The sequence below is a fragment of the Clupea harengus genome, chromosome 3 (assembly GCF_900700415.2).
Source record: "Clupea harengus chromosome 3, Ch_v2.0.2, whole genome shotgun sequence".
NCBI classification, from domain to species: Eukaryota; Metazoa; Chordata; class Actinopteri; order Clupeiformes; family Clupeidae; genus Clupea; species Clupea harengus.
The window spans coordinates 344,271-356,311 of record NC_045154.1 but is presented as its reverse complement, the minus strand read 5'-3'; the positions used below and the strand labels follow the sequence as shown (position 1 = coordinate 356,311).

Below are 12,041 nucleotides of genomic sequence, written 5' to 3'. Positions count from 1 at the left end.
GCTGTATGCTGTACCCGGGATCCTTAAACCTGCTTGGCCAATCCAATTGGCCATTTCCAAGTTCACTGCCTCCACGCCCCAGCAGAGTTGCAGTTTTGTCTCTACATTATACATTATTGCTTCGCTTTTTTGTCTCCATACTGCATTGGTTCATCGCCCTGGTCCTGTCCGTGAACCGGGCAGTACCCCTGTCTCTGAGTCGTGCGATAGAGTTTTGCTGTCTGTAACAGCACCGCCCGTTACATTCATACTCTGTGGTCCGTGTGCTGCTGGCTTATCAAGGCGGCATGTACTTGAGACACACAGTCGAGGAACACCGCAACATCGATATCAAAATTGACTCCTTATCTCTTGTTCCCTCCAAAACAGCAAGAAACTGACATTAACGACCACATTGCCTCTGTCTCCCGGTCGTGCCGCTTTGCGCTATACAACATCCGCAAAATCAGGCCATACCTAACCCAGTATGCCACCCAGGTGCTGGTGCAAACCTTGGTGAGTTCACGCCTCGACTACTGCAACGCCCTCCTAACGGGCCTGCCGGCATGCGTGGTGAAACCACTACAGATGATCCAGAACGCGCGGTGCGTCTGGTGTTCAACCAACCCAAGAGGGCACACGTCACCCCACTACTCATTGAGCTACACTGGCTGTCTGTAGGTGCTCGCATTAAGTTCAAGTCACTTATGCTTGCCTACAGAGTGCTTGCTGGTTCTGCTCCCACCTACTTAAATGCTCTTGTAAGGGCAGGATGCTGTGCTCGTCTAATGAGCGTCGTTTAGCACTGCCGTCTGTGCAAGCATGGCAATCCAGACTATTCTCATTCGTAGTTCCACGTTGGTGGAACGAGCTGCCAAGCACTACCAGAGCAGGGGCGTCCCTCTCTACCTTTAAGAAGCTCTTGAAGACCCAACTCTTCAGAGAGCACCTCCCTTCCTGACTTGCACTTCTACTAGTACTGAACTTGCACTTACAGCAGTTACATTCTTGCACTTTTTTTCTATTTCTTATGTAAAATAGTATTTATTGTTACACAAGGTCTCTATTGCTCGTAGCTTGACTGTTCTCTCCCTTGTACGTTGCTTTGGACAAACGCGTCTGCTAAATGACTAAATGTAATGTGTAAATGCTTAATGTACCTACTGAATGGGTCGCCTTAATCATTATCAAAAAATAGCCGCCACTGATTTGGAGTATACTTTTGTTACTGAAAGTTATTAAAGAGAACGTTTTTTTTCCCACACATCCTACATTTGGGTCCTACTACCTACTACCATTTGGGTCCTACTACTTGGCTCAGTAAGTTTGTCACTGGACCAGAAATCCAGCAGCCAGGGTTCTTTTCCCGACTCCGGCCCTGACAGAAAGTCACAGCCACAATGGACCCAGCAGGTGTGTCTACTCCTAGCCTCTCCCCTTCCGTGTCTGTGTTCCATGCCCTAAACCACCTTGGGCCACCATGGAACGTCACAGTCGGGAGATCAACCAGAACCAGGAGATTCTGGCCCACCGTGAACAGAGGCTGCAGCAGCTGGACCAGACTCTACAGAAGCTGACTTCTCAAGTTCCTCTGACAGCCCTTGCTCCCACTCCTGTGAACACGGTTGCCCTTGCTCCTGCGAACACAACCAACTGCACCTCCACTGCCCAGTCTCATCCTGGTCAGAGTGTGGAGTCTGGGTCGAAGCAGGGCAATTCCAGCGACATGCCTGCACTGCCTAGTGAGCCAGGCAGCCAGGATGCCACCAGGCAGCCAGGATGCCACCAGGCAGCCCGGATGCCGCACTCCCGGATGCCGCCAGCCCCAGTGAACTAAGCACCTCGGATGCCGCCAGCCCCAGTGAACCAGGCAGCCCGGATGCCGCCAGCCCCAGTGAACCAGGCAGCCCGGATGCCGCCAGCCCCAGTGAACCAGACAGCCCGGATGCCTCAGGCCACATTAAGCCAGGAGGCCCAGATGGTCAGGGTGTCCATAGCCTTCCAGTTGTCCCACACGCCAGCCTTGAGTAGGAGATGTTCCTAAAGAGAGGGGTCCTGTCATGATTTGGGACCTCCGGGCCTCTAGAGGGCGACAACAAAAGACTCCTGGCTTGTTTTGTGTGTACATGTGCTTCTTGTTTATTTCCTGTTTTTGCTTTCCCGCCATTTTTTGTTCACCTGCTCATTAGGGAGCCAGGTAACCAATTATGTATAGTATTTATACCTGGCCTTTTGTCCTGTTCTTTTGCTGTGTCTTTGTTGTCTGTTTTCTGCTGTTTTGTCTCCTCGATCTCGAGTTCCCAAGTTTGTTAGTCTCCAGTCATAGTCCTCGTGTATGTGTCAGGAGACTGAACATTTGGCGAGCTGGTGACGTTGATAAAAGATCATTTTAACCCACGGCCAAGCGACATAGGCTCAGCCCACAGGTGAGACAGCCCAATGACTCTATAGGGGAGTATGTAGCCCACCTTCTGAAGCGAGAGCAAGACTGCACCTACGGCACGACATTGACACAAATGCTACGTGACCGACTAGTGCGTGGGATAAACAATGAGGCAGTGCAACAACGGCTATTAGCCGAACAAACCTCGTGTTCAAAAAGGCACTGAAAGTTGCGTTAGTGATGGAGTCTGCATACAAAAACACACAGGATATGCAAGGAAGAGCATCATGTAATAGCATAAGAGAGAGAGAGAGGGAAAACAGGAACATCATTCAAACAGGACTGAAAATGGAACAGCAGAGGAAGGGAAATCCTGCTATCGATTGTAATGGCGGACACGATCCTGTGGCATACCTGTTTCAAGCAAGAAAAATGCCATACGTGTGGGAAAATAGGCCGTATTGGGCGTGCTTGCAGAAATAAGAACAACAAGCGGAGTGGAAGTGAACAAAGCAAAGCGAGACAAGGCAGAGATTGTGCACAAAGCAGAGCTCCCAGCTACAGTAGTCGTGCTCATCATGTGACAACGGATATGCAGGGAGAAAAGGTGAAACTTAAACTGGACACTTGATGAACGAGTTAAAATCCAATGTACAGTGGGGAAATGCAAAGAAGCCTTTAGTCTCAGATGAACGTACACAGGGAAAACATAAAAGTGCTGGTTGGTTGACCTGAATGTGAAATGTCATAACCAACAAAAAAGACTTTGCCCCTTTACGTAGTGAGTGGCACTGGACCCAGTCTGTCGGGCGGAGCTGGCTAGAGCAGCTAAGTGGCACTGGACCCAGTCTGTAGGGCGGAGCTGGCTAGAGCAGCTAAAGCAGAATTGGGCTGAAGTTCATAGTGTGAGTGCAGCAGCAACAGCAGCAGGGGGAGGACAGCTGACGTTGGAGCAGGAGTGACAGTGGTACAGGAGGTAGAGAAGTCGTTTAGTAATCAGACGGTTGCTAGTTCGATTCCCTGTCAAAGCATCTTTGAGCAAGACACTGAACCCCTAACTGCTCCTGATGTGCAGTGTGCCATCAGTGTAAATGTAAAATGTGTACACATCCTTGTAAGTCGCTTTGGATAAAAGCGTCTGCTAAATGACTAACTGTAACTGTAGGAGCTGGCGCAGCACGAAGATGTGTTTAAAGATGAGCTTGGGGACCTTAAAAGGAGTCAAAGCCACCATCCACGTCACACCAGGCCCTGTGACCAGGTGTTTCCGCCCGAGACGGATTCCTTTCTTTCGCCATGCGACCTAAGGTGGAAGCGGAGATAAACCACCTAGTAAGAGAGCAAATAATCACTCCAGTCAAACACTCCGACTGGGCCTGCCCAGGGGTGCCCATATGGAAACCCGATGGCTCAATTAGGCCGTGCGGCGATTACAAGCTCACTGTGAACTAACCGCGTATCCTTGTTGGAGCAGTATCCAATCCCCCGAATTGAAGATCTTTTTGCTGCATTATCCAGAAGGGCAACAGTTTTTCTAAATTAGACATGAGCCATGCTTATGCACAAATTCTTGTTGATGAGGACTCAAAGAAGTACCTTACACGCACAAAGATCTTTTCACGTACAAACGCCTAACCTTTGTGGTGTCCTCCAGCTGTGTTCCAAAGGACGATGGAGAACCTCCTGCAGGGAATACCGATGGTTGCAGTGTATCTGGACGATATTTTGGTTGACCGGTGTGAGTGTCCAGGATCACCTGAAGAACTTGAAGGAAGTGCTGAGTCGATTGGAGGAGGCCGGGTTACGGTTGAAGCGGGTCAAATGTGAGCTACTTCAGGACGAGGCCTGCTACCTGGGTCAATCAATCAATCAATCAATCAGTTTGTTTATTTGATCAAGAGGGACAGTGTACATTCATGAACATTAAAATGTAAATGCACCCAATTATAGCCAAAAGTCTAGTTTACATTGGCAGTCCCCCTGCCAGAGTGAAAAAGGCTATACAACCTGAAAAAGGCATTAACGTAAGGCATCAAACATAACATTGACAATAAATAAAAAAATAAAAATAAAATACAATCCCAATATACAAGTTCTACACAGGGATTGCATCCAATGGAGTCAAAGGACAAGGCCATCAGCGGGGCTCCATCCCCGTCGAACGTTACAGAGCTGAAGGCTTGCCTGGGGCTCCTGAACTATTACAACCGTTTCTTGCCTGTCCACACTGCTCACGCCCATACACCAGCTACTTAGAAAAGAGGAGACATGGGTGTGGGCGAGCAAGCAGGAAGAGGCCATAACCCTTTGATCAAACTGTTCCACGAGATGAAACCAGTACCCCACATGGTCTCACCCAGAATCCAGGGATGGGCCGTTCTGCTCAGAGCATACGAGCATCAGAGTATCAGTACGTTCAGCAGACTCCCTGTGCCAACGGTGCAATAAGAGGAAGCGAGGCCTGAGCTGATGCTGGAGAACATGGACGATGCACCACTCGACCTGTCACAGGTCAAAAAGTGGACAGTAAGAGATGTCACGCTGTCTCAAGTCCACAACTATCTCCTGAGTGGATGGCCACACACATTAAAGACCCCCAACTCATGCCATACTACAGCCAGGCGTCTGGAACTGGGTGCACAGGATGGGTGTATACTCTGGGGAGCAAGAACAGTGATTCAGACGTAGGGGGCGTGTCGCCCCCTTTTGAAGTCACTCCACCAATCACATCCGGGCATTTCATGCATGAAAGCCCTCGCCAGGTCATACATATGGTGGCCACAGATGGACCAGGACATAGAGAGAGAGATGAGCAAGAATGAGAGATGAGAGTCAAGAATGCCAGCAGAACCGAAAAGCCCCAGCAAAATACCCCACCCCATACGTGGGACCGGCCGGAGAGGCCATGGTCCCGCATCCACATCGATTATGCAGGGCCATTTTTGGGGAAAATGTTTTTAATAATCGTCGACGCTCACTCAAAGTGGACAACAATTTAAAAAGTTGCGTCACTGTTTCGCAGCACAAGGACTTTCACAGATATTAGTCTCTGATAACGGTGGCTGTTTTTAGAAGTTCAGACACAAGCAGTTCATGACACAAAACGAGATCCAGCACATAACATTTGCTCCTTTTCATCCGTCCTCCAACGGGTTGGCGGAACGCGCAGTGCAGACCTGCGAGGAGGGGGTGAAGAAACTAAAAGGAGGCAGCATTGAGACCCGTGTTTCCAGATTATTCAGCTATCGCATCACACCTCAAGCAACAACAGGGCTGTCGCCAGCAGAAATGCTGATAAAGAGAAGGCTAAGATCAGCTTCTGACCTGCTGAAGCCACATACCAAGTCCAAGATCGAGAAAAAACAGTTGAAACAGAAAGAAAACCATGACAAAACAGTTGAATGGTTGAGAAGGTTCAGTCCTGGAGATGTGTACGCAAGGAACTAAGGCCTGGGACCAACATGCGTGCCTGCTGCAGTGGAGTCGCCTACAGTCCCTGTTTCTGCTTAGGTTCCTTCCTGACTAACAGGGAGTTTTTTCTTGCCCGTGTTGCCAATGTGCTTGCACTAAGGGGGTTCAGGCTCTGGGCTCTGTAAAGCGCCTAGAGACAATTGTATTGTTATGGCGCTATATAAATAAAATTGAATTGAAATGTTTCATACACTGTGATTTTGGGAAACGGCCAGAAGATGAGGAGTCACGTTGGGGCGCGGTGAGAGCTCGTCATCCAGAATCCTAACCGGAAAAAGACACAGAACCACCTGAGGCCAGCAGCCAGGACGAGGAGCCTGAAATATCTACACATCAGTCAGTTGCAGAGCCGCAGCTTTCCTGATGACCAGGCGAATCAGCAGAGTTCAGTTCCCGAAAGACTGGACTTACCTGGAACCCCAACAGCAGCGCTGCGCCGCTCTCGCATTTAGCATATTGGTAGCAACATCTTTATTTTTACGAGACAAGACAACAGACTACATTTTAACTCATAGCTCATTTGCATATTAAAATTCATTTTCAAAGAAACTTGTAGTACAAAAATGTTTACTTTTCATGGGTACTTTCATCGTGTAAAGTTTTATTTTGACAGGAGTAAAGGAAAAAAATTACATTTTTGAGGTGTATTGTTGCCTGGCATTATTAGCACACATCTCGGATTGATGAGAATTAAACATATTTCCTCAACTAGGATTTCTTAGGACTTTTAGTATGTTGTTCTGGACATCTCATAGAAATGATCTATGCTGAAAAAAATGATTTTACAATTAGTTCTATTTTTGGCTCCAAAATGAGTTACTTTGCCTGGACTATTAAGGCTACATGAGCACATACTCCTAACAGCTAGAGGACAGTGAGGAGCAATTTGCTAAATTTGACAAAATACTGTACTGGATTAAACTCCTGGAATTTCTCTTAAAGTGACCCATGCCGTTTTAGAATGACTTTTATTTTGAATTTAAACCACTTTCAGTGTCAAATCGACACCGGAAGTGATTCCTGCTATTGAGGTTGAAAAATACCGGATAGCTTCTGATTGTGTTTGTTAAGGGGGTTTGTTAGTTTCAAGCTGCAGATATTCTCTACTAAGAGGTTGCCTGAGCCGTCAATTCAACTCCATGTTCACTCTTTCTGTGTTGGTATGATAGGGTAAGTACTGTTGCTTGTTGGTGATGAGGACACATGTTAGATATGGCTAGTGTCACGTTATATAGTTATTGCTAGCAGTAATAACTATTAGCTATCTTGTTATCCAAGGTGCCATTATGATATTCCAATCTCCATTATGTTGGTTTAATTCATTTTGTCTTGCTTATGAAACAAGCTAACCACAGCTTTAGTTCACTCTATTTAGCTATGCTTGCTCCCCTATAGGGTAATAAACGTTCACTTGCATTTGTCAAAACTCAGGACCTGCAGCTAAGGAGAACGTAAACGGGATAGCCAGCAACTGTAAAATCTGAAACAAAGTTAACATAAGCAGAGAACTCTGTCGGTCCATTGAGTTATGTGAATGGGGTAACTGTAACGCTACTTAGTGGCAGCATAAGGTTTATACCGCTGCTTTAGTTTTTTGTGCTGCCTAAATAACCGGTGTTCAAGTTGAACTGGTTATCATGTGAACTGGTGATGTCTGCTTGTTTTCGTTGGCGTTACCATAGACATATAGGCAGGCATATAGACATATACAGAGACGCCGCATTGGCCTTTGGTTCGTACGTACGGCACCGCCACATTGATCTATATTTATTTCAACCCTGACCAATCACAAAACATTGGTCTCTGAATGAAAATAGGGTATACAAATCATAGCACCTTCTAGACGTATGGGAATGATCTTTTACATGTAAAGCAGCACAATTGTTTTGTTGTTTTATTTGGTGGCGTAATATATAATGACATATACCCCTGCTGTGAACTCAAGATAATTAATAATGATATTAGAATATGCTTTGATATACAACGTTACTCATTAAGCCACTTTCTTAGTATGGTATTGGTATAGTAGTACTTCTCAGTGTATAACATATAGGCTAGCCTATGTTGGATTTACCTTGATATTTGCTCTCATAGCGTACTATTCTCGATAACTTTAGTGGAAGTGTTTATTGCTCTGCTGAATTGAGTTGCTTGTGTTAAATGTCACTTTTGGAGTTGTACATTGATGTAAAGAGGAAAGATCTAACTCTTCTGTAATATTGGTTTCCTTCATATAGTATGAGGTACTATAATTACGAGGTAAGGTAATGGTGTTCTTTAACATGAGAACAGGACAGTGTGGTTCATCTTGTATGTAAAACCATCAAAGCTGTCCAAGCTGAGACCTTTTGAGGAAATATGATGCGTCAACGATATAATAAATCAGAAAAACTATAGCCATTGTTATCATTATTAATGTATTCTGTAAAAAAATAATTTATAGTGTAGTGGTGACCAAACAATTTTTTTAAATGTAGACCGTAAACCCTTAAATATGACACAATATTTATGGCCATCGGTTAGACGTGCTAGAGTGGTTTTATAAACCCCTACCCCCCAAAAAATTCCAGCAGCTCCCAATTAGCTGTGTTTCTACTAGCGGGCCAAATCCAGGCAGCTGGTGCGTACCAAGGCAGAGCCTGTCGACAGAGAAGCTGTTCACTTCCTATTAATGCCATTGTACTGAAATTGGCTGCAATTCACCTAGAGGGCGCTGGCGAGAGAGTCCTCAATGAATGGGAGTGAATGAAGCTAAACGGCTTAAATAATAATTTACACCTGCTTCAAGTCAAAAAAGACGATAGTTTAGTTTTAGCAAATAGTGTATCAATTAGTATGTTGTACATGAAATAAAAAAACTACTGATGTGTTTTGGGTTTTCCAACCGCAAAGGTGATTGTCTCCTATAATAGCTAGCTGGAAGTATCAGAAATGTTTTGGTGCTGAGACGATTCGGAGAGCCTACAACAAAGGATATGGTGCCAAGTGGCCAATTATGAATGAAAGCATACCATTTTCAATTGAGTTTGTGGATACACCGCTCAGCGTTTGGCACGACTCAAGCCATAGTTTGCCCACACGGATACAATGTAGCTAGCCTAGATGCTAACCTAGCTAGCAACGCTAGAGTTATCAATGTAATGGTACTCCACATAGGCAAGGGGAGCTAATATTATTAATAGCTCTATCTAGCAACTAGTAAATCATTTAGACTGTGCTCTACATGAACGGTATACTATATATATATATATATATATATATATGGTATACCCCAACCAGTCAATGTGTATCTGTCCAATAACAACTAGAGAAAAGCAGTGCATTAACTCATGTGATGAATTACTAGATTTTGTTCGCCAATGTACTCTGCCTGAGTCAATGAGCATATCTATCAATAACAGCAAGCTAATATTAGCTCCCCGGTGTACTCCAAAGCAGACACATTATGCCAAACTAGGGCTGAACGATTTGGGAAAATAATCTAATTGCGATTTTTTACCAAAATATTGCGATTGCGATTTAATTTGCGATTTTTTCCCCCAAAAAACGTAATGAAACATTTTACATTTTTATTTAACTGCTCATTACAGAAACAGGAACAACAAATCGGTGGCTTTGCCACTGTGCATTTAAGTAATTTAAAAAAAGTAATTTTAAGTATAAACACTAGGCATGCACTTTTTAAACACTGTGTGCAAAAAGTACCATCTTTTTTTTTTTGACCACGTTTTTTAATCGCGAACGTTGCGGTTAGAAAATCGCGTTCTATCATATCGCGATTAAATCGCAAATGCAATTAATCGTTCAGCCCTATGCCAAACCTAAAATGATTAAAACCAATACAGTAAATTCCTCAAATTCAAGATTTGGGAAGGGATCTATTGCAAAAAAGCTTTAAAGTAAAACCCAACTATATTGTAATTTAAACACGTTGCACTTGCTCAGAATAACATTGAGTCGAGGACAACTTGACTTGTCTGTAACTTTAGCTCAGTGGGCTAGCGGGTGCCGTAAAGTGGTTTGCAATGAATGATGTCACCAGCGCCACTAAATGTAAGTCTTTAAATCTAACCAATGGCCATGAAAACATTTTGATAGAATCTAATGAGCACGCCAAACTTGAAGAACAGACCGGAAAGATGTAGTCTGGATTTCTGAATGTTCAAAATGTGCAGCTGTGGAGCCCCATATTGGTCACATCCAGTTCCCTCTGCCTCTCCAAAACCACTATACAAAAAGTAACAACCGTGACATGTTAGCGTGAGTAGAACAAAAATAAAAACAAGAAAATAATCAACCCATAAACTTCATTTGATACAGTGTCCTCATAAGGTTATTGTGATCAGTATAAGCAGAAAACTATCTCAATGATTCAATATTTAATACCAGTTGGTAGTAATTTTATACCACAGGAATGGTAGAAAAGTCAGGAAGAAGGGTTCATTTACAATGTGTGCATCAAGGGAGAGAGAGAGCATGACTTCACATAAAGATTCACCAGCTTCTCTGACTACTTGAATAGTGAAAGTCTTCGTTTAAGTATCCCAGGTCTGACCGGAGAGGGGGGTGTTAATCATTAAGCTCTGTTTATGTGTGCCACCCTGGGTCCAGATACCAGATGACGCATGATATGCACTCCGCACGTACGTTACGGACTTACGACCCTATGGCTTTCAAGACACAACCAAAACCTTCCAATCCTTATCACTGAGAAACACAGAGGCACACAGATAGATACGGCACATTCAGGAACACACAGATATCTGCTTAACCCCACTTTTAATTCTAATAAGAAACATAGAGAGTAGAATAATCAATTCAATTCAATTCAACTTTATTTTGTGTTAAATCGTATGTTAAAATGTTAAAAAGTTTTCTATTATGCTTATGTTAATTCATTTTTATTATTTATTTATTTATTTATTAAATGGCTGAGTCAAAGTCTGGACTGAAATTCAACAGTATTTCAACAGAACACAAAGCAGGGAGGTCATGCAAGAAAGCCCATTAACCTGACCCGAGTTGAAGTTCTTCGTCTGTGTGGATGAATAGGCAAGAAAGCCCAATAACCTGACCGAGTTGAAGTTCTTTGTCTGTGTGGATGAATAGGCCAGGATTCCTCCCAACTGTTAGGCGGATCTGATCAACAGCTCATGGAGATGTTCACAGTAGTTCATGGAGAGAGGGGGGTGCCCATACTTTTTTTTACACTACAGTCATTTAAATGAAGGAATGGGCTGAATAAGTACACTAGAAGTGAGTTTTAAGTGAAGAAATATTCGTTGAATATCTGTTTTAAGGTCTGATCACATTTAGGTAATGTTCATGCAGATTTACAGAAATGTACAGAGGGGTTGATAAACTTTCTAGCACCACTGTATGTAGTAGTTGATTGCCTCTACTGGTTATTAGTTGTTGATGTGATAGTGGTTTTGCATGTTTAAATTCACAAAATAAATGATTGTATTAACTTGGGTAAGTAACTAGGTAAGTTGCTTAATGTATGCAGTAGAAGAAGTTAGAAGTTTTCCTATGTTTCTCTTCTCAAAAAGGCAACATCCACCCGAATCTGCAGGGACATAGAATAGAAAATAAGAGTGTATACATTCCTTTACTTGTATGTCTTTAATGTACTCTCAACCTCTTTTTAGTATGACTCCACATAGTGGGGGAAAAATGATATGAGTGAATAAATATCTAAGTGTCTCTCTCTTCTTCTTGTGTACACATCTTCAGTCGTTGGTGAAGGCTGTAGTCAACCATGTCTGCGGTGTCATGGAAGGAGATCTGTCTGCTGAGCGGGCTGGTGATGCTGTGTTACGGGAACAGCTTGTTCTGTGGTTTTGTTTTCGATGACGTCTCCGCCATACTGGATAACAAAGACCTCCGGCCTTCAACACCGCTGCAGAACCTCTTCCGAAACGACTTCTGGGGTACACCCATGTCGGAGGTAAGACGGTTCAATCCTATTCATCTCTATGAACCTGTGCTATTTGGGTTGCTCCTTATTTCTCTTGAAGCTTAGCTTTACCATAAAATGTCCAAAATAATACCCCCAAAAACTGAAGTAACGTTGGCTTCATATTGTGAGCATATTCATTACAATTTACCAACTATGGGTAGAGAGAGTATAGGGATTTAAATCCCATGAAGGTCTGAATTTCTGATTTAGGTGTTGGCAAAATAAATGCCTTTTTCCATTTATTGG

The 12,041-nt window shown here is 43.7% G+C and overlaps 1 protein-coding gene across 1 annotated transcript in view; it reads left to right on the top strand.

The window, feature by feature from the left end:
- The first annotated feature begins 6,839 nt into the window (after positions 1 to 6,839).
- tmtc3 (transmembrane O-mannosyltransferase targeting cadherins 3) overlaps positions 6,840 to 12,041 on the top strand; it is a 46,024-nt gene continuing 40,822 nt past the window's right edge. Inside the window, exons 1-2 of the mRNA XM_031563784.2 lie at positions 6,840 to 7,003; positions 11,570 to 11,783. Coding sequence (XP_031419644.1) covers positions 11,595 to 11,783 — 189 coding nt within the window. The 5' untranslated portion in view covers positions 6,840 to 7,003; positions 11,570 to 11,594. The remainder of the gene's footprint in view (positions 7,004 to 11,569; positions 11,784 to 12,041) is intronic.